This window comes from Neurospora hispaniola (genome assembly GCF_033458365.1).
Source record: "Neurospora hispaniola strain FGSC 10403 chromosome Unknown B0T23scaffold_5, whole genome shotgun sequence".
NCBI classification, from domain to species: Eukaryota; Fungi; Ascomycota; class Sordariomycetes; order Sordariales; family Sordariaceae; genus Neurospora; species Neurospora hispaniola.
The window spans coordinates 2,432,014-2,458,140 of NW_026944410.1; the positions used below are offsets into that span (position 1 = coordinate 2,432,014).

General features: G+C 52.9%; 10 protein-coding genes across 10 annotated transcripts; 3 read left to right on the plus strand and 7 right to left on the minus strand.

Moving 5' to 3' along the window:
- Positions 1–73: 73 nt before the first annotated feature.
- On the minus strand, positions 74–2,186 carry B0T23DRAFT_443814 (P-loop containing nucleoside triphosphate hydrolase protein). The gene has a single exon (XM_062840877.1). It carries the CDS (start codon positions 1,853–1,855, stop codon positions 341–343), a length of 1,515 nt encoding a protein of 504 aa, XP_062691928.1. The 5' UTR covers positions 1,856–2,186; the 3' UTR covers positions 74–340.
- Positions 2,187–2,760: 574 nt separating this feature from the next.
- B0T23DRAFT_443816 (uncharacterized protein) lies at positions 2,761–3,135 on the plus strand (the record flags this gene model as incomplete). Its single annotated transcript, XM_062840878.1, has 1 exon — positions 2,761–3,135. One exon carries the CDS (start codon positions 2,761–2,763, stop codon positions 3,133–3,135), a length of 375 nt encoding a protein of 124 aa, XP_062691929.1.
- B0T23DRAFT_360391 (uncharacterized protein) lies at positions 3,062–5,323 on the plus strand. The gene is made up of 3 exons (XM_062836259.1): positions 3,062–3,668; positions 3,746–3,938; positions 3,998–5,323. The coding sequence occupies exons 1-3, from the start codon at positions 3,413–3,415 to the stop codon at positions 5,001–5,003; spliced, it is 1,455 nt and encodes a 484-aa protein (XP_062691930.1). The 5' UTR covers positions 3,062–3,412; the 3' UTR covers positions 5,004–5,323.
- A 508-nt stretch (positions 5,324–5,831) lies between these two features.
- Positions 5,832–9,429, minus strand: B0T23DRAFT_317937 (Six-hairpin glycosidase; the record flags this gene model as incomplete). The annotated part of the gene is made up of 7 exons (XM_062835039.1): positions 5,832–7,509; positions 7,567–8,029; positions 8,077–8,704; positions 8,832–8,928; positions 8,987–9,104; positions 9,172–9,194; positions 9,287–9,429. 7 exons carry the CDS (start codon positions 9,427–9,429, stop codon positions 5,832–5,834), a joined length of 3,150 nt encoding a protein of 1,049 aa, XP_062691931.1.
- A 2,489-nt stretch (positions 9,430–11,918) lies between these two features.
- On the minus strand, positions 11,919–14,160 carry B0T23DRAFT_340309 (phosphatase 2C-like domain-containing protein; the record flags this gene model as incomplete). Its single annotated transcript, XM_062835877.1, has 2 exons — positions 11,919–13,345; positions 13,445–14,160. 2 exons carry the CDS (start codon positions 14,158–14,160, stop codon positions 12,193–12,195), a joined length of 1,869 nt encoding a protein of 622 aa, XP_062691932.1. The 3' UTR covers positions 11,919–12,192.
- Positions 14,161–15,011: 851 nt separating this feature from the next.
- On the plus strand, positions 15,012–16,342 carry B0T23DRAFT_169073 (uncharacterized protein). Its single transcript, XM_062832873.1, has 3 exons — positions 15,012–15,321; positions 15,476–15,952; positions 16,118–16,342. The coding sequence occupies exons 1-3, from the start codon at positions 15,223–15,225 to the stop codon at positions 16,298–16,300; spliced, it is 759 nt and encodes a 252-aa protein (XP_062691933.1). The 5' UTR covers positions 15,012–15,222; the 3' UTR covers positions 16,301–16,342.
- A 1,222-nt stretch (positions 16,343–17,564) lies between these two features.
- B0T23DRAFT_169195 (NADH-ubiquinone oxidoreductase 78 kDa subunit, mitochondrial) lies at positions 17,565–20,533 on the minus strand. Its single transcript, XM_062832874.1, has 6 exons — positions 20,246–20,533; positions 20,120–20,143; positions 19,958–20,009; positions 19,878–19,892; positions 17,865–19,769; positions 17,565–17,780 (listed from the first exon to the last, which is right to left on the minus strand). The coding sequence occupies exons 1-6, from the start codon at positions 20,364–20,366 to the stop codon at positions 17,663–17,665; spliced, it is 2,235 nt and encodes a 744-aa protein (XP_062691934.1). The 5' UTR covers positions 20,367–20,533; the 3' UTR covers positions 17,565–17,662.
- A 271-nt stretch (positions 20,534–20,804) lies between these two features.
- B0T23DRAFT_382433 (uncharacterized protein) lies at positions 20,805–22,248 on the minus strand. The gene is made up of 2 exons (XM_062837330.1): positions 22,115–22,248; positions 20,805–22,038 (listed from the first exon to the last, which is right to left on the minus strand). The coding sequence occupies exon 2, from the start codon at positions 21,877–21,879 to the stop codon at positions 21,190–21,192; it is 690 nt and encodes a 229-aa protein (XP_062691935.1). The 5' UTR covers positions 21,880–22,038; positions 22,115–22,248; the 3' UTR covers positions 20,805–21,189.
- Positions 22,249–22,746: 498 nt separating this feature from the next.
- B0T23DRAFT_429806 (acyl CoA binding protein-domain-containing protein) lies at positions 22,747–23,824 on the minus strand (the record flags this gene model as incomplete). Its single annotated transcript, XM_062840212.1, has 2 exons — positions 22,747–23,714; positions 23,809–23,824. The coding sequence occupies 2 exons, from the start codon at positions 23,822–23,824 to the stop codon at positions 22,747–22,749; spliced, it is 984 nt and encodes a 327-aa protein (XP_062691936.1).
- A 1,207-nt stretch (positions 23,825–25,031) lies between these two features.
- On the minus strand, positions 25,032–26,090 carry B0T23DRAFT_405551 (ribonuclease III domain-containing protein; the record flags this gene model as incomplete). Its single annotated transcript, XM_062839012.1, has 1 exon — positions 25,032–26,090. One exon carries the CDS (start codon positions 26,088–26,090, stop codon positions 25,032–25,034), a length of 1,059 nt encoding a protein of 352 aa, XP_062691937.1.
- Between the last annotated feature and the right edge of the window lie 37 nt (positions 26,091–26,127).

A 26,127-nucleotide genomic window follows, 5' to 3' on the forward strand; every position in this document is an offset into this window, starting at 1 on the left:
AAATCCTACAGGCAAGCAGTTGTTGTGGACGACGTCACTCCGCGATTGACTTTGACTCAAGATAAAGAAGAAATCTTTGATGTTCCAGGCGAGTATTTTGGCTATTCTTGACCGTGTGTATCGTTCGCTCACTGACTGGCGTCACCAACCGTCGACTTTTACATTTGGTATTCTAAATAGGTGTATTCTAAGCACCAAAATGGGGGGGTATCACATATTATCCCTTTTCTTTTTCTTCATCCCAGATCATTTCTAGCACAATTGAAAACACCACTCACTGCTTCCTGAAACCACCTTGGCCCATCTCTTTCCTTGTCCTCTCATAAACCCCTTTCACATCTCAGCCTTCTTTTCCCTTTCCCTTCCCACCCCCTTTCAAGTCCCCCTCCCCCTTCTTCATTCCCTCCTCCTTCCCGTTCTTCTTCCCCACCCCCCTCAACCCCCCCATCCAAACCTCAAACTCCACACTTTTCTCTCCCAACCCCGTCCCGCTCTCCGCCGTCCACCCTGCAAAAACAACCTTCATCCACCTCCTCCAGCTCTTCAGCATTGGCATCCCCACAGCTTCTCTCCCACTGCCGACAACGACGTTATCATCATCATCATCATCATCAGCTTGGTACTTAGTCCTTCCGTAAGCAGGCCTTTTGAACAGCGCTATCCTCGCGGAGATCTGTGTAGACCAGACCAGGCCCAAGGAGGGAGTCTTCAAAGCGTACGAGGCATAAGGATCGTCGCCCCAACCGGTGAAAAAACGTTGTTGGTTGTCGAAGTGGAGGGCAGGGTGGTGGATTGTTGAGGGTTCGTCTGCTGGGTGACCGTGAGGGTAGGGGGTGGAGGGGGTGGGAACGTTGCTGCTGGATCGAGGTGGGATGGGGATAGAGGAGCGGGCCATAGAAGAAGAAATGGGCTCAGGCATCTTAGTCCCAAACCGATCGGCTACTTGGTTGGAAACCACCACGGCTAGGTTGTACTTTTGCGCTAGATCGCGAAGTTGCATTCCTAGTCGAACTAGCTCGGCGGTGCGCGCTCCCATGTTAGAGGATCGCGCGCCTGGTGTCGAGGACGACGTAGCTGTTTCTTTGGAAGAACGGTCAAACTCGGCGCGGTAGTTGGCTGCCACGCTATCGAGCACCAACAGGCCGATGTTGCGCCGCTCAATCTCCACGGGCACTTGGTAAGTGAGGATGTGATCTTGGCTTTCCAGGTCGGGCGTGACGGTGCTGATGATGTTGTCGAGCGATGGTCTCTTTCCTCGTCCTTCTCCTCCTCGGCCGCTTTCTGAGTCAAGGTCCGCGAAGAAAGGGTTGGTGGTGAGCATTTGGGCCAGCCGCCGGGTGGAGAGCGGCGCCTCGGTGCTGATGTACAGCGCCGGCCTGCCGAGGCCGTGCGGAGGCGGTAACTGAACTGAGAGGAGCAGTGTGAGCAGGAACTGCGTCTTGCCGGCGCCGGACTCGCCGGTGATCTCGGTTACATAGCCGGCGGGGATACCGCCGCCGCCGAGAGCGCGGTCGATGTCCGGATCTAGGGTGCTGATGGTCTGCCATTGTGCGGCGAGGGAGGCGGGTGCGTTTTTCAGGGTCTGACCATGTTGTTGACCCTGAACATGACTGCTGCTGCCCTGTTGGCCGCGACGAGATGTGGCGAAAACACCTAGGTCATCGTGAAGAGCAGCGAGAACGGCGGCACATAGACGCTTGATATCGAGCAGGGGCAGTTGAGTGCGTTTTCCAATGTCGGCTGCTTCTAGGGTCAAGAGGTCGCTGGTGGTGAGGCCGACCTTCTCCAGGGCAGAGATTAGACTTGCATATTGGGCGACGGGGAAGTGCGGCAGGACGCGGAGAAGATCGGTCATGGGTCATGAAGGGTCATTTGTTTACACGACTTGGTGTACGGTCGTCGTCGTTGTCGAGGTGACGAAGGATCGTGAGTTGTGAGTGGGTGAGGGACGTCTGTTTTGGGTTGTTCATGTGGGTCCCGTCCCGTCCACCTGCGAGACGATCGGCGTTGGGGGCCCGGCAGCGAGTTGTTGTCACTGTTGGTTGTGGACGGGGTTGTGGGTTGCAGATCCGTCCAAGGTTTTGCGTGGGTGTGTGCCGCATTCCGGCCCACTGCCCGCCGGGCCCGCTGTTCGGTGCCCTGTTTGTGGGGCCGCTTGATTGTCTTCCAGGCTTCCGCTTCCACTTGACAACTTTCAGATCTTCCATGTTTTGGGTGACCGAAGCGAAAGAAAAAAAGAAAACCACCCCCATCTCAGCCCAACGAAACACTGATCGCCCCGCTCCCCACGACCCTATCTCTCGGAGAAGAATCCCAAATGGTTTGGATAGGGTTACACTCACAGAAGCTCGAATCGATAGTCTGGGGTCGTTTATACACTAGGTGCTGTGCCACACCCACCACCTTGGACATCTGGGGAGCTGGGCTCGACAGCCTCGTTGTTTCTTACTCCTCATTTCCGAAGACTCACTCCTTCGTGCTGTCCTCCCACCCATCGGCCATCGCAACACCGTGAACATGGACATGCTCCAAGAAACTAGAAGGCCTCAGGTAACGACAGTTCTCACGTTAGCACTCTGGTCCTTTTTGTTTCAGGTGACCGGCTTGACAATTACCAAGGGAAGATATCACCCCTTAGGGGTGTTTGTACACTTAGACCAGGGAAGCTCACACTTATCACTTATCACCAAGCGAGAGATGGCCCAACCAGCTCACTTTTGCCCCAGGCAGGGTTCCCTCCAAGTGGAGAGTAGAATCGCAATGGATCCCAATTCGGGACCTCACCATGAGACGTTGAGCCTCAGCTCTGTGTGCCATTTCCCCGTCTTGTCCCAATCAGAGACATGCTGTTCCTTCAGCTACTGCAAGCCACGTTTGTTGCCCGCCCTTGAATTGGCCCAAAGCAAGCCACGAGCATCTGCAATGGGACCCTTGACCACTGGACTCCCCCAAGGGTACCACCAGTGTGGAGGAAGAGGAAGAAGAGATGGGGAGATGGGTTCACGGGAAGAGGAGAAAAGGGCGTCAAAGTCAGGCACACTTGCCAGCCACCCGCGGGTCTCTCGCCATGGCTGTGACTGGTATCCTATGGCCTTCTTCTGCATGAAGGCAACCCGCTCTCGTAGCCCAGGCTGAGAGAAAATATTGTGCAGAAGCATAGGAATGTGGGAGGCTTGACCAAAAAGAGAACCGAAGGTCCCTACTATTCTAGGCTCGCCGTCATATGCAAGCAGCTATCCCATGGGTTGACTGGTCTCGCGGACGATAAAGTGGCACTGGTTGCTTTTCTCCGAGGGCTGAACTAGATAATCATCCCATTGAAATCATCCTTTTCTCACACAACCCTCTCTTCCTCTCCCTCTTTCTTTCTTGTTGTGATTTGAATGTGAGTCCATTCACGCCATCCGCAACCATGGGTGTCTCCAGATTTTACCGTGTTGCTCTCCTTGGAGCTTCTGTTCACGCCTTAGCATTTCCCGGGCCCCAGGCGACAGATCGAGTTATCATTCCGTCAGACGCGCAGACTCCTAGACCAACACTTCCCCCGACTCTTCATCATGAGCTTTTCAAACGTCAAGTTTCCGGGAGCGCAAGCGGCTCTGGCTCCTATGGCGATACTATCTTCGTTGCCCCAGACAATACTTGTGGTTATGTGAGCGGATTACCAGGTAAGTATTAAGTGATACAGACCATTCCTTGTTCTTTATAAGTTCTCATCATACTAACCATCATGGTATTGTCATAGGCGCTGCTTTTACCTGCGTCGACCCAGCCAATTATTGCGTCTTCGTTCCTTCCTCTGGCACGATACCGGGTGCTGCAGGATGCTGCAACACCAAACTTTGCGGCTTCCGTGTTGCTTGCAGGGACTATAGCGAGGTCCTTGTCCAGAGCAAATGCGATGATGGTTGCATGGCAGACACTTACACCGCGAAGTGGTAAGCCTTCTCCCAAAACGTGGATATCCTTTCCTAACAGCCTGCTAATGACCCAATAGCACGGGAACCGACAATCCCTATTGCGAAACCATTGTCTTCCCCGGTGGTATCACTGATTACTTCTGCGGCACCCTCAGCGGCTCGCGTATACAGTCAGCCAAGACAACCTGGGATGGCGAGACGGATGGCCGTACCTTTTTGACATGGACAAACACCGGCAGCAGCTCTACCATTGCCGTTCCAACTATGGAGTCCAGTAGCACCGATCACGCAAGCTTAACCGCCTCCTCGAGCTCCTCCGGCACCGTCGGCGTGGGAGGATCGTCCACCGATCCCGCCGACCCCAACCAACCGGACCCGAAGAAGGAACAAGGGGGAACCAACATCGGCGCCATCGTTGGCGGAGCCGTCGGCGGTCTAGTCGTCATCGGTCTCGTCATCCTCGGCATCGTCTGGTTGGTGCGCCGAAACAAAAATCACGACAACAAGAATAACAACACCCCCGACACTCTTGCCACCAGCTCCGCAGCAGCCGGAGCTCCTGGCGGCGGCTATGCAGGTCTAACCAACTCTCCACCGCCGCCCGCACCCAGCCCGGGTAATCTCGACCCAGCCCTCAACAACAACTCTCACAACAGTTACTACTACGCCGGCGGCGGCGGCGGCCAACCCGACCCTACCAAGATACCCGCCATGGCACAACACTACCCTGCTCCTGCCTCGTCCCCTCCCCTCGCCGATTACAGCGACATGAACAACGGGGGGCAGCAGCCACAATGGAATAACAACCCCAATGGCAGCCCTACATCAGGCTACATCCCCCCCTCCAGCCCTTCTTCCACCTTGGTGTCCGGGGGTGGGTATCAACCTAGTAGCGGCGGCGGTCATCCGCATCACTTGTCCATGTCAGGACAGAGCTTCACGGGTGCACCAATGGGCGGGCAAGGGCAAGGACCAATATACGGACCTGGCGGACAGCCGATCTACGAGGCGGCGAGTAATGCGGTGGGGGAGCCGCAAGAGTTGAATGCAAATCATAGGGGCCAGATGCATGAGTTGCAATAGGTGAGATGAGGCAGGGGTGATACCTAGTGTTTTATATGAAATGTGATAGATGAACGGATCGGTTTGAAAGGAATGGTGGAAGGTCAATTGGGAATTAGTGCGTACCATGCCTTAACGATGAAATGGGGTCTGTCACACTTTCTTATGTAGATATCGATATCATGCTTGTTCACTCATAGGAATGAGCCGGATTAGTCAGGTTGTTCGTAAGAGGTGATTGATGTTTTGCATGTCTTTGATGTTGCAACCTTTGCTCGTGCTCTAAAGTAATTGTGGGAGGTCAATGACACACTGGTAAATTTGAACAAACGACCTTTCGCGCTATATCGGAGACGATACTCAATAGTCTCAATTTACATGTATAAACCCTATGGGCAGGAGTGATTGCTCCTTCCTACTATAATAAACGCAGAATCGAAACACATCTTAAGAGCCTGGGTAATGCCATGCGTGACACCCGCCGTCGTCACGGGTAGCTGTGGTAACCAGACAGAGATAGAGCAATAAAAACGTGATGCAGTCATGGATAATATCAGGGATTGACGGAGATATCTTCGATCCAAGCGCAGGAGCCATAACCACTCACCTACACATGTTGAGCACCATCACAATGACAATGCAACTATAAAACATCACACATTTCATTATCAAAACTTCCTCCCACCCACTCATTCTGTATAGACTCTAGAACTCTAGGTCTATTTCCAGGGGCCAATACAAAAACAAAACATCTATGGCTATAACAGGTAACCAGAAACTCGCAGCTTGCCTCCCTCCCATTTTATCTGTTGATCGAATGCACCAAGTGGCATCCATGCTTTAACCCATTCAAGGAGTCGCAGTAGCTTCAAACTCCTCACCCCCAGGGACCACCAACCCATCTGCCTCCCCTTCACTCCTCTCCTGCTTCAATCTCTCCAACTGAGAAGTGATATAGTTCTGCAGGTGCTGATCGGTCTCTTCCCTCTCGCGCGCGCTGCCGTTCGAAAGTCCCACCACAGAGCTAGTCACAGACCGGCGGCGATCCACTGGCGAGGTGGCTTCGTCGTCGGTGAGTTCCTTGTCATCATCCAAGCCATTGAATTCAAAGTCGCTGCGGGCGGAAATAGAGCGAGTAGTTGAGTTGCGGCGAAGGTGATGGGGAGAGCGGGGTGTCTTGGGCGTTTGCGTTCCACCAGCGTGGCGGTGGAAGATGTCGTCGAAGTAGTGCGCCATGCCGATACGTGGTGTGCGGGGAGTGTGTGGGAGACGGCAGGAGACGCCAGTGTCGTGGATCATCTTGGCAATCAAACCAGTCCAACCGCACTGATGCGTGGCGCCCAGTCCACGTCCGCTATCTCCATCGAAGAACTCGTAGAACCAAAGGTAATCACGCCAGTTCTCGTCGTAGTCAAGCACATCATTGCCACCATTGATGCTGCGGCGACCATTATCGTCGCGGGCAAAGAGATGCTGCAGGCGATGCTGGATCTCCTCGGCCACATGACCGAGATGCATATATTCACCTGATCCAACGGGGCATTCGACCTGTAGACTCTGTCCGAAGAAAAGGTAGAATCTTTGCAGCGACTCAACGAGCAAGAAGTTGACGCAGAGCCAGATAGGTCCACGCCAGTTACTGTTGCCTCCAAAGAGACCAGTGTCCGAGTCGCCCGGGACGTAGCCGACCTTGAATGTCTGGCCATTAACGTCCATCGAGAAGGGGTGCTCTTTGTGGTACTTGCTCAAGGACCGAATACCATGTTCACTGAGGAACTCGTCTTCGTCGAGCATTCGCTGAAGGATCTTGGTCAAGCGTTCCTCATTGACAAGAGACAACAGAATTCTGTTGCCTTTACCACGTTTACGGATGCTGAACATGGTTCGCTCTGCGACATCCTCACGGTTTTGCATGAACCACTCGACGCGCTTCTTGAAGGACGGAAGCTTGTTGATCAGCTCAGGCTCCAGCGTCAAGGTAGCGTAAAGGGGGATCAATCCGACAAGTGAGCGAACAGGCAGTTGCTGAATCCAGGGACCACCCCAAGAGATGGCATCATAGTAGAAGCCATCTTCGTCATTCCAAAGCGACTTTTCATCCTTCTGACCCATGCGGAAGGTCATGGCATCGCTGATGAGAATGAAGTGCTCGAAGAACTTGCTTGCAATATCCTCGTAGATGCGCCTGTGCTTGGCCAACTCGAGGGCCATATTGAGCATGTTGAGGCAGTAGAAGGCCATCCAGCCTGTGCTGTCCGCTTGCTCAAGGGTGCCACCAGTGGGCAGGGGCTCAGACCGGTTGAACAAGCCGATGTTGTCGAGACCCAAGAAACCACCCTCGAAGACATTCTTGCCTTCAACGTCTTTCCTGTTTACCCACCAGGTGAAGTTGATGAGCAGTTTCTGGAAGACTCTTTCAAGGAAGTCCAGATCCTGCCTTCCGTACAACTTGCGTTCGATCTTGAACACACGGAATGTCGCCCAGGCATGTACGGGTGGGTTGACATCACTGAAGTTCCATTCATATCTAGTTGCTGTTAGCTTGCTTCCTAAAGTCTTGCCAGGCTCTCTTAAATCCACTTACGCAGGAAGTTGTCCGTTGGGGTGGCAGTACCACTCCCTGGTGAAGAGATCCAATTGTTTCTTGGCAAACTCGGGATCAATCATGGCCAGGGTAATGCAGTGGAAACTGGTGTCCCAAGCAGCGAAGAAGGGATACTCCCATGAGTCTGGCATCGAGAGGATATCATCGCAGTGCAGATGTTTCCAGGTCTGGTTGCGGATATTCTTTCGTTCAGGAGGCGGAGGTGGTTGAGCAGGGTCGCCATTGGCCCACTCATCCCAGATAAAGAGGTAATGCTGCTTGCACCACATCATGCCCGCGAAGGCCTGTCGCTGGATGTTCCGAAGGTCGTCGGCCATCGGCAAGGGACTGATGCGGTAGTAGAAATCGTCGGCCTCCTCCTTCTTCTTGTCCATGAGGTCATCGAACTCTTCTTCGTCAAGGTAATCGGTGTTCTTCTTGGAGAAACGGAAACGAACAACTACTCAGTGTTAGTGCTTGCCAGTAACCAGCCTTGCTCCAAGTACTTACCTGCACACTCGCCCGGGGCCACACCACCAGCCTCGTTGAAGGTGAACCACGCTGCGCTCTTGGTACCGGTCTGAGCAGGGTTGACGGCCTCCTTCTCGCCGTCGACGATGTATCTGTGGAAGCCATCCTTGACGTAGGGCTGTTTGTTCGGGACCTTGTAGAGAAGCTCGGTGTTCGTATCGTTCTCGGTGAAGATGAGCTTTGGGTGTACATCTTCGCCGCTGGGACCGACACCGGGCGAGGGAGAGAGCAGGAGATAGCGTTCTCCCAGCTGGTGGTGCTGAGACTTGACCAGATTATCCCCAACGGCCTGGAGCGAGGGCTTGGTGCTTTCCGGCTCACGGCCCCAAGCCCAGGTGTTGCGGAACCACATCTGAGGGATGATGTGTAGAGGAGCCGGGTCCGGACCCCTGTTCCAGGCAGTAACACGGAACAGGAGCTCATCCGGATCGTCATCTTCCTTGGCGGTCTCAATGAAGATATCCCAGTAACGGTTGTCTTCGAAGACGCCGGTGTCGAGAATCTGGTATTCCTTGTCCGTCCTTCCTCGTCGAGCGTTTTCCTTGATCAGGTCCTCATAGGGGAACTCTGCTTGCGGATACTTGTAAAGATATTTCATGTACGAGTGCTATAGTCAAGACTGTAAGCTTCCGTGATGTCCCCGTTGACGGGGAAATCTTACCGTCTGTTTGAAGAGAATCAGTTAGCAACGAGTACGATTTCAACAGAGAGTCCAGGAAGAGTGTGAAACTCACAGGTGTGTTGTCCACGTGGAAGTGAGCCTCCTTGATACTTTCTCCATGATTACCCTGTGGGTTGGACAAGCCAAAGAGGCGTTCCTTGAGGAAGGCACTAAGCGCCAGTTAGCAAACAAGACTATCTTGTTTATATTCAAGGACAATTATCTTACTCCTTTTCGTTCCAGAAAGAAAAGGCAATGTTCTGGAGGCCATGTGTGTCGCAAACGCCGGCAATACCGTCCTCTCCCCATCTGTATGTTCGAGATCGGGCGTGTTCGTGCGGGAAGTCTACAGCCAACATATCAGCGGGTCTGGCCATCAGGGTTCAAGGCCAACCACGGGATGAAAGACTCACGACTCCACGCATCACCGTCGGCGCTGTAATCCTCTCGGACTGTAAGAAGGGACAGTTGTTAGTTCAGACGAGACGACATTGACATAGGCGAGCTGTAATTAGCTCCAGCGGAGACGGGCGTTGAGAAGACTTGCCAGTCGCCCATTGTCTTTCAGCCACATAGGGACCCCATTTCTTCCAGTACTTGGTCCGGTTTCGATCCTCCTTCAGCCTCTTTTCCTCCTCTGTGAGGTATTCATGGTTGTCGAAAACGGGCATGTTGTCGACCTCGTCTTGTCCAGTGTTGCTTTCAGAAGTTCAGGGGCGAGACGTTCACAGCAATTATCGAGTGCGCGGAAGCTCTCGCAAAAGGTATATCAAGGGGGGAAGACTTGTCGGGAAGCGAGTGTTCTTGGGCAGCAACGGAAACCACCTCAGGCGGCGGTCCGGGAGGAAGAAACGATTGGGAAGAAAAGGGGAACGTTGAAAGTAACTGATCGACAGGGCGTGTACAGCACACACACGAGGTTCTGGGCCTCTTGTCCTTTTTGTTGGTGCGCGCGTACAGATGGCGAGTGTCTTGGAGGGGAGGGGGAGCTTTGAGTCGCAGTCGATCCCTCAAGCGGGGACCCGGGATCTAGAAGGGGCGCAACCACACACAGTCGAATAGAAAGACTTGAAAAATCTAGGGAAACTGGGAAGAATCAATAAATCAAGAAATCCAACAAGAGATGGGTCCATAGGGTAGCCGAGAAAAAAGAGAGCAACTTGTTCAGCGGCAAAGGATCGGTGACGACCTGGAGGGGCGGGACCTTTGTGGAAACGTGTGAGCGCGATGGTAGACAGGACACTAACGCTGGGGCTAGGTACCCACTTGTTAGGCTGGCACTAACAGCTGTCATGGAGAAACAGGTATTTCTGCGCTGCGGGCACAACGTATCTGCCACTATCGACATGCACGGCGGCAATGCTACCTAGGTAGGTACGAGAAGCAGGACTTGCACTTGGGTCATGCCAGACGGGCGTGCAAATAGGCCCCGGTAGGTATCAGGGCCACGTCGGCTGGACCTACCTACTTACTGTTGATGCGCAGCCAGACGGGATGAAGGTCGATGTGATGATGTACTGGGATCCATGCCACCACCGGTACTGCATCGGCGTGTAGCTCTTGCTAGGTAGGCACTCCTCTACTGTACACTAGGTACTGCCGATGGAGGGGCATCTGCAACCGACCGATGGAGAGGACAAGGCAGGCAGGAACAAGACTCGAGCAGTGAGGGGTACACACACCGCATTCATTTGATTTGCACAGACATTCCTGACATTGCATAAGTACCTTGTAGTGTCGTGGGACTGGATGTCTCTCTCTTTTTGGGCCTAATCCCCGTCTATTCCATACATAGTCCCCTTGGGGATTGTTGAATGCTGTTCTTGTGTGGTTCGGCAGGAAACCCCACCATTATCCTCCAGTGCATTGGTAGGTAGGTAGGTACAGCTTGACATGCAAGTGTCCAGACGTCCAAAGATAGACCACCATGACCACTTCCAGTGTGTTATGTACTGCATCGCATCTTGCATGTCCTGTGTAATTTGAGACCAGAAAACATTAAACAAAATGACTAAAAAGCCGTGGTGATGCCGTTTCAGAGCCAAAAGGTCTGAAAAGTGGTGTACACTACGCTAGCAAGGACTCGATAGTGTCATTGGTGTTTTGTTCCTTGGCGGTTGTTTCTTGAGCTGTGAGGATAGCTACATAATGTGTGACGTCATCAGGCTAATCTACCTACTTGTAGCGCATGTAGCTACTCCAATTAGCCCTGCTCTGCGACCCCGAGATCAGTTGGAATCCCCGTATGCGCAGCTCTCAAACTCTCGAAAATGGACTGAACGTTTGTTTCGATTTTATCAGATCGTCGTAGTTTGTGTGTGTCTCTTTCTTGTCCTTACCGGCGATCGGTTCTAGAACCATTCATAATCCAGTAAAGAGCAACAAAGATTATCCCGAGATATGGCTGGTTTGCCAAGTTAGGATTACCCCCAACGGTTCCGGTTCGGGTTGCCTGTCAAAGCTCGGGGCTGCGGTGTTGTCAGCTTGTCAAGTCTCTGGCATCCCAACTGTCACATTACTCATGTCAATGAACAGAAACCGACCCAGCCTGAGCTAGCCCTCCACAGCGCATTCATGCCCGAAAAGGAGGGGAAGAAAGGCCCGAACAGATCAGATCCACAACGAAGCAACGTCTATGAGTTGGCTTTGGAGTTTTCGAGACTCTGTGAACTGCTGTTGGTCGGCTGCATCCAAGATGAGATAACAAGGTCCACTTTAGGTAGCTCAATCTAGTTCAGGACTTTCCATTCCACCGTCGAACCCCCCCCAACTGTGGCTTACTGCTGCTGTGCTACCTTCGCAGATAGCCTCATAGACCTCATAGGCAACACGACAAACGCCATGTAGCTTACCAGAAAGGGTCCTGAACATGAACATGTGCAAATCAACTGGATATGTGCTGTGCACCATTTCTTGCTCGAATGTGTAACATCTCAAAATCCTGCGTCGTTGGTTTCGTTGGGATGCATATTACAGAGATTCATAGGGCTGTTGGTTGTATGTCCTGTGCAGCGACACCTGTAGCCCATGCACTGCAGCTGCATCGGGTTATGACAGCCCAGCTGGAGATAACCTCCGGCTGAGCTGGCTACGCTCGTAAGAAGATGGCAAAGAGAGAGAGAAAACACAGATACGGGGACTTGAAGATGTGATGAGAATTGGGGATTAAAGTGCTGTGAATTCATACCAAATGGCTTCGCTGCCGTAAAAGCCATGCCTAATGCATCTATTGAACATCATGAGATCGCTGTTGCCCTGAACACCCCCTCTTCCTTTTGCTTGCCCAAATAGAAACAGTATCCGACATGCGCCAAAGTACCTAATCACAAAGCCCACGACGAGAACTACCCCTCAGAGCCCCGAATCCACTCGGTAGGCTCGAATCAAAGGGACAACAATATCAGGTCAACAAAGCCGGAAATGCCATCGTCGCCCTACAGCTTAGGCTTCACAGGCCCCGTCTTGTTACCATCAGCCGCCGCGGCAGCCAGAGCCGCAGCCGTCGCCTCCTTGTTGACAACAATCTCGCCTGTCTTCGGGCCGTCGTATCCAAAGAAGATAACCTGGACCGTCAAATCATCACGGTATCTCCTCGAAAAGGGCGAAGGGAGCGTCAACAGGGCCGACACTTGTTCCTGGTTCTTCCCACCGAGGGCGTTGCGAACAAGATGTGTAGCAACATTCTTATCCTGAACCACAAACCGTTCCATCGGGTCCGTACCGGTAGCGCCCCACTGTCTCTGACGAATGGGCGTCTTATTGCCGCTATTCTTCTCCGACTCGCTGGATTCGACAGGCAGGGCTGTCTTGCTACCCTTTTGCAAGAAGGAGAAAAAACCCGACGACTTGGAGCTGCTACCAGCTTGGCTCTCGATCCACTTGCCCACCAGCCCAACCACCTCCTCGTTGGTCAACATCTCCCACAAGCCGTCTGTGGCCATGACCACAAAATCACCCTTTTCAGGCTCGATCTTGGTCGTTGTAACGACTGGCTCGGCGGTGACATATGGGGGTGTCTTGAGAAGGGGAGAAACAGACCTACCAAAGAACTTTTCCCGAAGCTTCTCTGAAAGTTCGCGGCTCCATTTGTAGCTCGCATCGCCGAAGGCGCGTGTCGGCTCAAGGCCGCCAAGTACGCGACCGTGACGAACCACATGCTCTTCACCCGGGTGCAGTTTGCGCAAGCGAGCAGCCTCGTCCGGGTTACTACCCGTCTGGTCGGTTGATAGGGCAGTTGCCGTCCACTTTCCAGATTCGGATCTGCGACCCAACACTGCGCGCGAATCGCCAGTGCAAGCAACCCGGAGAAGCTTGGACTTGCTGTCGTAGAAGGAGAGCAGAGCACACGAGCCTGACAAGGCTGGGGCCAGATGTTCGGCAGCAACGAGCCGGTTGTTGGACTTCAGAACCCTTTGTACGCTCTGATGCACAATCTCGTCATCCAGTCGCGTAAATCCGGTTTTTATGGCAGACTCAACCGCGGCGGCAGACGGGATAAGATCCGGAGAAGACTTGTAGGTCTCGTTGAGTTCGCGAGCAACGAAACTGATGAGTGCCTGGCGTAGTTTGGCCGATGTGGTCCAGCCTCTGTATGGAATGTTGTTAGTCGTCGCTCAACAAGCACTGACTATATCAAAAATGTATATATATACATATATATATAGTCCGCGTGGGAGAGTCACTTACGAATGGCCATCGAAAACGCCCCAAAACATCCAATCGCTCGGATCACTGCTCGGAGCCTTGTTGGGCACCTCGACAATCTTTTCGGCATGGTCATCCTCGATCGGATCGTTAGAGGGCAGCTGGGCCACATCGTAACGAACCACACCCTGACCACGGTTAACGTAGACCGACTGCTCGTACTGGCGTAGCTTCCGGGTCGCTTGCTCGGGGGACAACATCTCGACTACTCTTTCGTTATCGCTTGTGGTCTTGGAAATAGGGCCGTCTCCCACAAAGGTACCCGTGTGTAACTCGTCGGCTCCGATCACCAGGACAGACCGGGTCGGGACAGCGCCCGTAGCGGTGGTGGTTGCGCTAGTCGTCGAGGCTATCGGAGACTCGCTATTGCTGTCGCCGGAGTTGTACCAGGCACCGTAGGCGACAAGCCCTGAAAGCAGGGTGACGAAAGCGCCGCGGACGTACATGGATGAACGAAGGGGCTCGGGGCGAGCATTCGAATGATGATGCGTACCTGAAGAGTCGCGCGCGCCGGTAGACGACAGGTATCTTGCGGTAGCCGTGCCGAGACGGGGATTGTAATGAGCTGTGGGGGAACCGGAACTGGCTGCCTTTGAGGACTGCAGCAGGGGGAGAGGTGATCCCCTACGGCTAACTCGTAGGCCCCGGCAGGTGCACTGGTAGCTCGTCCGTAGAGCTTTGACGGCAGCACGACGCATGGCTTTTGAGGCTGAAGACCACTCCTTCCCGAAGACGGAGCGATGTAGCAAGAGATAAAAGTACGTGGTGGAGGGTCGATGTGAGGCGTCTTTGGCGACGGTGATAAATGTGGGTGTTGATGGGTTCAGTCGTCCACTCGCTGGGGTCGGGCCAGTGCGAGATACGGTGCGCTGTCGCTCCGTCGCTGTCAGCGCTCAAGTGCCAAGTACCTAGTGTACAAGATTAGGTTGTGGTGACGATCGCAGTGTGCAGTCGAGTCTGGCACGTCTGAGTCGGTGGGCGTATTGGCGTGGATTGCCCCTGGAGAAAAGGTAACGCAGTGCCGGACGCTGATGGGGATGGGAGAAGTTGAAACTTGGCTATGATCTAGAGGTATTATATCGGTCCACCGTGTAAAGAGCAATTCCGTTTTGATTTGGAAAAGATGTCGGGTGGGTGTTTGTACGAGAAGGAAAGGCGAAGGGAAGCAACATGAAACCTAGTAACGGAGCAATGCCCTGTGTGTACCTACATACATATAGCAGTGCACGTTCGTCCCTGAGATCTCAGTGGCCATTCCGCTGTATCACGGCCGCATTTCAGGGGTGCGCAGTGTTTGGTCGTTGCTCTCAACGTGCCTCCCTGTGGCGTGTAGTGTAGAGGTAGGAACGGGATCTCAAGATCGGGTCCGTGCTCGTTGCCCGGTGAGCCTGGACCTTTCCTTTACCTGGCCATCCTCAGGCGCAGGCTGGGACGGCAGGGTTCTCTTATTAGTGGACCTCACTTCCCGCCCTTGCCTCAGAACGACTACAACATCCCGAACAACTTGAACCTCGTTCCGTCATCCCACCCCGGAAACTCACATGTGATACACCGAGAAGTGTTATTCTCGTCTTTTCAGAAAAGCTCCATTTGTAGCTATTGCAGCTGCTGGTCCGCTGCACAAGCTTCCTTTCCGGCTTGGATACATCACCTCGTGGACCTCATTCCAGTGAAGGTGACATCCTCCTTCTGAAGCGTAGGCTTCATCGAACGGGCACGCGGGATCTCTACGCCAGCCCCTCACTTTCCACAACCACGAAATGGAGATTCCTACACAACAACCGTCAACGGGCGGCAATGACGTCGCCGCCTTCAAGAAGTTTGATGCCTACCCTTGGATCAAGGACCGTTCCTTTCTTGTGAGTCAACTCGCGGTGACCATGTGAGGGGGCGCCTCACTCAGGCCTCACCTGTGAATCTCTCTCTCATCACAAACAGTCCTCACTCGGTACCGCTCACCATGTGACAATTTTCAACCCCAAAGACTGACCGCTACCATCATCATCATCGCAGCAAGGGCTGGTAGCCATGTTGGGCCCTCTCTCAAACGGGTTCGAGCGCCAAAAGGCTCTTGGCATCTCTCTCCAAGCCCGCGTCTGGTGGTACAAGTCCCGCTTCAGTATCGACATCGACCGGTCCGCCTACGAGAACTATCTTCTCCCTTCGTCATCTCCTTCGACACCCTCCCACTCACAAATTCCCAATTCGCCAGTCGACGCCCAGCTAGTTGACAAGCTCGCCGAGATCCAGCAGCTCATGGGCACTACCCCAGTCTCAGCATCAGATGACGATCTACCCGCTTGGCAAGTCCAGGCTCCCAAGGTGGATTTACTCAAAAAGGCCGATGATGGTGACGCCGATGGTGCTGAAAGGGGAACCAATGGTAATGCTCCTTACCCGGAGCGTTTCAACGCCATCATTGAGCTCATCACGAATGGGACGCCGGTCCCTGGCATTAAGGAGATTCCTAATACGGTTGTTAGGCAGCCTGTGAGTTTTCCACTTTCACTTATATATCGTGCGCCTTTCCCCTCTCAAATAGTACTTCTTCCTTCGTTGGAAACTATGAAGAGCTGGAAGTAAAAGACTTCAAAACTGATGGGAAAAGAATGAAACGTTGAACAAACACTAACTCTGCCTCTCATTCTCCTTTAGGGTATTTCTCCTATTGGAAAGATGCAAGCTCCCCAGAAGCCCTGGGAGAAGAAGCAACAACAAGCTGCAGCCGCGAACCTCGTCACTTCCGAGGTCATGATCGATCGTGAATTCCCTCCCCTCCCACCTGAGGACGAGGAGCAAGAGCATCAGCGAGACCAGCCACAGAAGATGGGAGCCTAGTCAGTTTCCGCTCATGACGGCTTTCCCCCCAAGATGTGCGCGGCAGCACATATCAAGATTGGTCGCATTTCCATGATTAGACGTCATTTCTTTTTCTCAAACCAAGTGAAGTACCCGAGCCACATGATGAGCTCGTCCCTCATCAGGGGCAAGATGATGCGTAAGATGGTGCTAGAGTGTGAGGACGGAGTGCATAGCATGGTATAGAGTCGTGGTTTTGGCAGCGGTTTCATTACTTGCATATATATCAATGAGCAGATGGCAATGCTCTCTGTGGGGTTCCTGCTCGTTTCTCCGTTAGTATCCCCCAAGTCATGATCTGGCAAATCCAGATTTGGAAGGTTCTTACGTAGATGTGGCGGTCCACTGGCGGGCAACGATCTTATTGAGCAGATCGCAATGCTTACTGGGCGGCCGCTATACATGGCTTCATGGGATACATCCAGCATGTTTTGGCGCACAAAGATTTGACTTTCTGGTCGTGTATCTCACGTTGTTTGATGTTGATTTAGCCTAGTAATCCCCTTTAGTGTTACCGAACATAGCTTCAGTATGGAGTAGACGTCGGTCACAATTTACTGAGCAAGAAGTCCATAACGCGTCACGGGGATCTCGGGAAATGATCCCTGGGATGTTCCAGTAACTATACAATCATTCTGCCGATGACTTTGCTGGGAGACTGGTCCATGGAACTATTTGCAACGGCAAGAGCATCCACAGCAACATATTCGATAGGCGATGAATCGATTCGACAGTAAAGCTAGGTACAACCGTAGTTCGTTGAATGAGATTGACCCTAACGGCTACGATTGAATGGAATTGTCATCCATGGATGGGTTGTGAACGAAATATACTTCGTGGGATTATTATGCAGTTGCTTGAACATCCCAGGAATTGATTTCTCAAGCCCTCGTGGCACGCCATAAGAGATGACTGAACAGACCAGCCATATAAGTAACATGGCATACAACCCTGCTACTCTAGGCCTGACTGTAAGCATCGACACCTCTCTTCACAACGTCCACACCATCATCCCTTCAATATATACATGCACAATAAACACAAAGCTACGACAAAAATTAATCAAAGAGCAAGAACAAAACTCTATATGTCTCTTATCGTTCTTCAAAAAAAACAATTTGCAGCAACTGGGATGCATGCGGTAAGAACAAGTTGAAAAGAGAAAGCAAGGAAAGACGGAAGTCCCTCCTTCCTCTCTTTTTTTCATCCTTATATGTCCTGCACTGTACTGTGATCCAGTGTCTGTTGGTTTGGCTGTATCTGTCTGTCCGTTGTCTTGTTCATTATACGCCCCCCTTACCTTTGCCTTGCTTTTCCCTACGCTTGATCTCTGATGCTTATCTATGCACCATAGGCGATCTGACCCATAGGTCTATCCTCCTCCATGCCGGGAGCCATGAAGTTGGTTCGGGGATCACCCGTCTCCTTGGCGGCTGAGCAACGGGCCATGGTTGGGGAGCTGTGAATTGTGGACGGTTAGTGGATACTGCGTTATGATCTGATGGAAGTGGAGATGTCGACAGCGTAACAAAAGAGAACGAACCTTCTGGAAATGGCGTCAGTAAAGTAGAAGTTCTCGATAACCTTCTTGAGGGGCTCGTTGGTTGCGGTGGCGCCCTGGTTCTGCTCGACCAGCTGCACCTTGCTGAGCTGCTGCAGCGAGGGAGGCTCAATGATATCATAAGATGACAGAGCAGGGCTAATCTCGACCATGCGATCCCGAAGTTGAGCGACATCGTCATAGGGAAGGCGGACGCCGAGGTACTCGCTCACAGCGCGGAGAATCTTCCAGTCCGTACGGGCGGCACCGGGAAGGCCGGTGGCAGCGCGGGTCATCTGCACACGGCCCTCGGTGTTGACGTAGGTACCAGCCTTCTCGGTGTAGGCAGCGCCAGGGAGAACGATATCGGCGATCTGGGCGCCCCGGTCACCGTGGTGACCTTGGTAGACAATGAAGGCGTCCTTGGGGATGTCGGCCTCGTTGAACTCATCGGCGCCAAGGAGCCAGACGAACTTGGGCTTTGTCTCGGCAATCTCGGCGGAAGGCACAGTGAAGCCAACCTCGAAGGCGCCGACTCTGGAGGCAGCGCGCTGCAGGACGTTGTAGCCGTTCCACTCCTCAGTAAGGAAGTTAGAAGCGTTGCTGTCGACGAACTTTCCAACGGTCTCATAGAAGGCATTAGCGTCGCCGTGGTCGGTGACGCCGGAGCCCACAATGATCATGGGGTTCTTGGCCGACTGGAGCTTCTTGCCAAAGTCACCCTCAAGCGCCTTCTGAAGAGCAGCGTGGTCGGTACCTAGGTGCTCAAACTCAAAGGTCGAATCCCAGGTCTGGCCAACAACGCCAATCTCGAGATCAGAGCGCAGCCATTGCTTACGGATTCTAGCATTGAGTACAGCGGCCTCATGTCTCGGGTTAGTACCAACTAGCAAGATAACATCAGCAGATTCGATACCGACGATGCTGGAGTTGAAGATATAGTTGGAGCGGACATCAACACCATGAGCAAGAGGTTTGTGGCCCGAGGGCATATCCAGCGCAAGGTTCTCCGATCCGAGCCTGTTGGCAAGATCCTTCATGGCAACCAATGACTCAACCTCGGTGAGCTGACCAGCAATAGCCTTGAACTCATTGCCCTGGGGGTTCAGCGTTTGGTAAGCGTGTGCAATTTCGGTCAAAGCCTGGTCCCATGACGCCGGCTCGAACTTTCCTTCTCTTCGGACTAGGGGGATGGTAAGACGCTGGGTCTTGAGACCGTCGCAGGCAAAGCGAGTCTTGTCGTTAATCCACTCCTCGTTAACCTCGTCGTTGAGGCGAGGAAGAATGCGCATAACCTCCAAGCCACGAGTGTCGACGCGAATGTTAGAGCCCAGGCCGTCCAGAACGTCAATCGATTCCGTCTTCTTCAGCTCCCAAGGGCGCGCACGGAAAGCATACGGCTTCGAGGTCAGAGCACCGACAGGACAGAGATCGATGACGTTACCAGAAAGCTCAGAGTCGAGGTTCTTCTCCAAGTAGGTACCAATCTGCAGGTCGTTGCCACGGCCGGTCGAACCCAGCTCCGGGGCGCCGGCAATATCGTTCGCGAATCGCACACATCTCGTGCACTGAATACACCTGTTCATGGAGGTCTTGATGAGGGGACCCATGTTCTTGTCCTCCACCGCTCGCTTCCCGCCGACTTCGTGGAACCGACCACGGTCGCCGCCGTAGCGCATCGACTGGTCCTGGAGATCGCACTCACCACCCTGGTCGCAGATAGGGCAGTCCAATGGGTGGTTTGCGAGCAGGAATTCCATCACACCCTCGCGCGCCTTGTGCGTCAGGGGCGAGTTGGTCTTGACGACCATGCCAGGCTGGACGGGCCATGCGCACGACGCGACGGGCTTCGGGACCTTTTCGACTTCGACCAAGCACATGCGGCAGTTGCCCGCAATCATGAGCTTCCTGGAAAGTTACAACATTTGTCAGTCGATCTTCGTAGGGCTGACGCCTGCTGGAGTGACTGGAGCTGCGATCAATTTGGGAGAGCAGGGCGAGCCACATGTGACGTACTCATGATAACAGTATCTGCAAAACAGTCAGCAAGAACCTCTACGGGCAGTTCCGAGATTCAGGGTCCGTTTTCCGCATACCTGGGAATGGTAACGCCAGCCTTTTCGCAAGCCTGGATCAAGGCCGATCCAGCTGGTGGTTTCCTCGAGTATTAGCGACGACCATGTCCGTATTTTTGGGCCCCCCCTCATCCCCATTTTCCGTAGCCAGGACTTGCGACGCAGCGCATTGTGAGTGCTCACCCTCGATAGAGACCTTCTTTCCATCTGTGAGATGCGGGAGACACGAGTCAGTATCGGCGCCGACGGGTACGGGGATCATACACGGTGTATGCTAGTCATGGGGTGGAGGTCTGGATGGAGACATACCAATTGTGAGCTCGACCTCTGCGGGTCTCTGAGCTGTGGCCGAAAAGGCACGGCTGGCGTTCCTGGCCGCCTGATGCCTGCCAGTCCGCCAAGCCGAACGGGACAATGTCGACCTCAACATCGTGTGTCGTCGTCTCGACGGCGGTCGGAGGGGGACTTGGAGGTCGAGATAGTATCGAGAGGTTGGATGTATCGCAATACCTATGCCTGCAGCCAGCAAGCGCCTGCTTGTATGTTATGTCGGGTCGGCAATGACAGTGGGCAGGTCGTCTGGTCTGTGCTGTGAGTTGGACGACAGTACACTAGACCCGGACCTGCCACTCTGCCAGTCCAGTGGTCGGTATTGCAGTGGGCTCAGGTTCCACCCTGCCGCCCCGGCAAGAAGTGAGGAGCTGGACCCCACCAGCTGCCGGCTACATAGCGGAGTAAAGAGAGCTTCGACCAATCATGATGCTTAATTTGTAAGCCCACTCTCGGAGATCTCAAAACTCCTTTAAAAGCTCGGCCAGCTGCCGCGCTTCCTCTTTTTTTGATCTCTTTCCCTCATTATTGTACCATGGCCACTTATTGTAGGGGGATATTGGTTCGCAAACTGTCCACGCTTTCGGGTATGGCTTTTGCACGCTCTACGAGTGTTCCCCTCTATCATGTGTCCTAGATAGATTTTCTTTGGCTCCGTTTATGGATACACGCTAGATGTCCCTTTCGAGGGCGTCTTTGAGCAGTGATTCTTACCGCCGGTTGCCACATCTCATCACAACCAAAATGACCTTGCTTAAAAGCACGGTTTGAAGTAGAAGTGTAGTTGATCTGCTCCATGTTCATTTGGCGACTATCTGGGACCGAACTCTAGCTTCACGGCTGCTGCTCAACCCCTCTCACGAGCTCGTACCCATGTCGAAACTCTGATGGCAGGCAGCATGTGGTGATGATATATCTAGTCATCAGCCCATGGGTGCATCTTGAACCCGAGTCCGTTCCTCCGGCCTCAACGCCGCCTGTCGCAGCATCTCCTGCTCCTTCCCCAGCAGTTCGACGTAGGTGCTCCTCAAGCCCTTCATGTGATTCTGGTACGCCTCGATCTCATTCTTCCCCGCTTCCACCACCGTCAGGATATCCATCATGGCCTTCTCCCTCAGCGAGACATCGCGTGGCATGAACTCCTGCGGGTTGAGCTCCGGTAGATGCTTGACATTGAACGGGTTGTTGGGGTCGTTGTAGTCAATCCCTTCGGGAGCTGGCCTCTCCATGCTGGCAAACACGGCGTCGATTTCCGTCTCTGCTGGGCCAGGCGGGTGCAGATCGCGAAGCTTAAACTCTTCCTCACGCTCGGCCGCGTCAAGAGAGAACCGACGCATCTCCCGCTCAAACATCCATATGTAGTTCTCCTTGACGGCGGCGGTGTGGTAATCGATGGTCTCGATAATGCGCTTCAAGCGTGCGATCCGCTGGCTTGGCTCATCGTCTTCGGATGGTGGTTCGACGTCGTCTTTTCTGAGAGGGACAAACATGCTCGGTGCCACGTTGGTGAGAGGCGGAATTTGTTGAGAGGGTCGGAGTGTCGGGGGTTGAGGTTGATGCTGTCCGCCGCCGGTGGAATGGGCACCCGGTCGATGATTCGAGTGTGAGGACATTATGACTGCTTGATATAGGCACAGGGACAGAGAACTGTGCCCAAAGGAATGTGCCTTTCGCGATACCTCTTTTGACTGAGTTTTTTTTTTTTTTTTTTTTTTTTTTTTCTTTTCCAAAAAGAACGCTTTGGTTGAGTTCAGGTATAGTAATGGGGTTTCCTGACGGCGAGAATGTCGTTAGCAACTGTCCTTGTAGCTTAGAAGAGGATTGCTTTTGACACTTGTCAAAACATACGATGAGATCAAAATTGTATCAAAGTTGTTCTGGTCTGTGCATTGACCTGCCGATATGAGCTGATGTGAAGAATTCACATGTTGCGGTAGTCACCATATCTCCTGGTGATTTTGTGCTGATGAGATGAGTGTCCTCGGACGTTGAAAGATTTTACGTTTTGTTTTGAGATAGCCAATAATAACTTCAATATCCTGGCAAGTTTACCTGAAGGAGACAATTGACGGACTTACGTGCTAGTCATAACCCACATCAGCCATTCCATTTTACCGTCAATATACAACTCCGATTACAGCATCTTGAAGTTGTTACGAAGATTTTGTGTGTGTGAAATCTTAAATCTCAATATGTCTTTGAGCGCAAACATGAAAAATTTGATAAGTACAACATCAACTTATGCCACCCTCGAGCTTGCTTATCCAAAGGCCAACGAGGCAACGATGCGCCAGTGAAAATGCATCAAGTTATGACGCCTTGGAGATCCTTTTGCCCAATGCCATGTAGGTAAGGTATGTGCGGGTTCATGTGCGAGCCAAACAATGTGCAACCATACGTCCCGTCTTTGTTATCTTCTTCGTCTTCGCGGTGGATAGTAGTACTGCTCCACATCCCGCTCTTGTACTGCTTAATAGACTTCACCGGGATGGTAAGACCAACCTTGCATATTCCCTCGCCAGCTTCAATGTTCCTCTCACATAATCCTCCAGCCTCCTGTCCTTTCTCTTGCGCATCCAGAGCAGCAGCACCACCAGGATGAACAGGTCAATGATAAAGTGTTTCACGAGCACCCAAAACCACCATCCAATCCAGTTAGTGAAGCTCTTTTCCTTGCGCGTCTTCCACTCCCTTCCCGACGAAATTTGCTCCCTCAGCGCCGCGATCTCGGCCGACAGCCTCACGATCGCTCTCTCCATCCTCTTGGTTCGTTTGTCGTTACGCTTTGCATACTCGCCCGGAAACTCATCGGCCCCAAAGAGTTCCTGTTCTGCCTCCTCCCTCATCCTTCTCTCCGACTCGTCTTCCTCACTCATGGGGCTCAACACCCTCAAGCCCCCTTCTGTCCCGCTCAGCGGGTGCTGAAACCTTCTCACACCAGCTCCTGGGCTTTGGCCGTATGGACCAACACTGCCATACCCATAACTGCCTCCGTTTCCTCCATTATTATACGGTTGATGTTGTTGTTGTTGTTGCTGCTGCTGCTGAAGCCCACCACCAGCAAGCGACTGCTCGCTGGGGCTATTACTCTTGACCTGATTCCACACAAACTCGAGCTCGGCGACCAGTTCGAGCGCGTTGGGCGTATTGTTGGCATACCGATGCATCGTCTCGATCAGCGCCTCGACGTAGCGCCGCTTAGCCTCGGTGCGGGACAGCCCTTTTTGTGAGTTCCACGCGTCCCACTTGTCCTGCTCGCGCGCAATGTCTTCGGGCGCAGCCCCGTAGGCTGTCGCGGCGCTGGGCCGCTCCATCACCCCGTCAACGTCGCCTTCCATGGCTTGCTTGTAAAGCCCATAGAGTCGCATGCGGTCACCGGGAGGTGGGCGGGCAGCGCCCGTTTTGGGAATCTTTTTGACGGTGTTGAGGGCATGAACAAACACCCGGTCTGAAGGAAAAGGAGGAAACGTTAGCTGAGTGTTTGCCTCCAGCATGTTAAAGTTACATAGGGTGGGTATAAGCTGATGCCGAAACGAGCGTACCTATCGAGTCTGCCATTTTTATGGTATATGAAGCGTGGCCAATAGATCAAATTATTAATTGTGTAGCTGGGACAGATATGATAACAATGGTATGTGGTGGTAAATGCTATTACGATCGCGCTTAGTATGGTATGTCTATCGTTGGGTATATGGCTGGAAATTGCAGTGGCAAAGCAGATTGTAGTCGTAAAGCGCGTCGATGGGGTCGTTGGGGGGTATAAAAACGTCGATTCGTGAAGCGTGACAAAGGGGTTCTGTTGATGGATTGATCTTTGGAGACTGGCTCACACCGGTCGGGAATCGCAATCGGCGGGCCGCTGAAACTTTGATTGCGAGCTGGACTGTTGAAGCTCGGAGCAATACCGTAATGTCTATGCCTCAGAAAGAAGGATGCCGACACCATAAAAGAAAGGTCGTTCGGGTGGGCGAAAGTGGGGGTTGGACTGGGTTGGATTACATCGTGTTAGTTGTAAGTGGGAGTCTGCTGTTGTTGTGCGAACGCAACTACAGGTGCTTGTCATTGATGTCGATTGGGCGATGTTTCATGGGCAGGTGGTACAGCTCTCCGCTATTTGGGATGCCTCGGCACGCAACTCGTTAAGGCCTGATCGGATCTCCACTTCCCCATCTTTTCGGCGCACCCCGGAGTAGGCGAGGTGGGATCGGGTCTCCCCTGGACGGAGCCGGCTTGATAGCTCGGCCGCAGTAAGCGCACTTGGGATACACCAAGAAGTTGTTAATGATTGGTCGAGCGCTTCATGATCACCGTACAGAAACTTGAGGACCCCATCTTTTATGTCTTTCCTTGTCCTTAGAGTCTTGGTTGTCAAAGCATAGTGGTTTATGAGACCTGAAGTCAAGATAAGCCGCCAGATTTTTGAAAGTAACGAACACTCCAGGTAGGGGTATAACATTCCAAAGATGCCTGATGGATATCTCTACTAACTATGAAAGGAGGTGCTGACCTGTGGATGAACAAGATGGTTCATCATCGACTTTGTCCACAGCTTGTTGGTTGTGGTTTCTCTTCACATGTGCAAACGAAACTGTCCCCGGTCCTCCCTTGAACCCGGGTCGTTTGCCCGTAGTAATGAATGGCCTAATTCATCTGCTATGCGTCCTTCTGATGGCCGATGCCCAAGATAAACCACGAGACTGTGGGCATGTGATGGTTGGTGTGTCGAAGTATTAAAGATCATATGAGACCGAACAGTACTTGGTCGCTACAACACGTCGCCAGTGGTTTCCTGTGCCGAAGGCTGATCCTTCAAGGGAAACGTCACTCCTGCCTGCTGCAGCTGGGCTTCCCGCGCGGCCTTCATCTCCGCCTTCTTGTCCGCAAACTTCTTGAGCAGCTTCTTGTTATCCAGGGCCATTTGAGCCGCTTTCTGACCAGCCTCCTTCTTGCTCAAAGCACTTCCGTGCCCAAGTTGCAGGTTGGTCTCTCCCCAGCCTGTCATAAAACAGCCAATAGCGAAAAGAGGCAGCTTAGTTCCCCTGTCCTTGAGGTTTTTGGAAGGGAGATCTTTATACTCGATCTTGACACCCCTGGCTCCAATGGTAGCTTCGAGTACTGTCTTTGGGTCGAGTGCCTGGCCACTTGCGGACTGCTTTTGCTCCGGCTTCCTGGCCTTCTTCTCTTCCTCGCGGATGTACTCCGCCATAAGAGGACCCCATAGGGCCTTGAGCCAGTCTGAAGCACGCTGAATCCCATTGGCAGGATCGGAAAGAATCACGCCTCCCACATAGGCTTCGAAAAGGTCGCCGAGAATCTTAACTCTGACTTTTTGACTTGCGTTTGTACCGCCCACTCTGCCCTCCATGTTGAATTCTTCCGGGATATCGGCCATCTTGTCCAAGCCGTAATGGACCGAGAATTCGCCTAGTGTGGTGTTGCGGATAAGCATCTCGCGACGTTGTGCGCTTTTGCCAGCCGGCAAGGTCGGGAAAGTTTGGTATATGAAGGAGGAGGCGATGAGCTCAAGATAAGCGTCGCCAATCCACTCCAGCCTCTCATAACTTGCAACAGGGTCGTTGTTAGCTTTACCAGGGTGTGTGAGCGCCGCCTTTTTGAGTGCCGGGTCCAGAATGTCGGGGAGCGGTGGCCGCGTTCTCTGGATGGTAGCGAGTGTCCATTTGGTATTGGCATGCAAAGAAGGAATTTGGAAGGAGGCTGCGGACTCCAATGTAGGGCCTTGTGATGCGGATGGTGCAGAGTCTGACTTCGCACGCTTGGAGGGCGGTTCTGATACCTCCTCCGGGGTGAGTCCGTGTTTCGGCATAGCAAGATTGTACTTTCCTACAAGCAATCCGAATGCC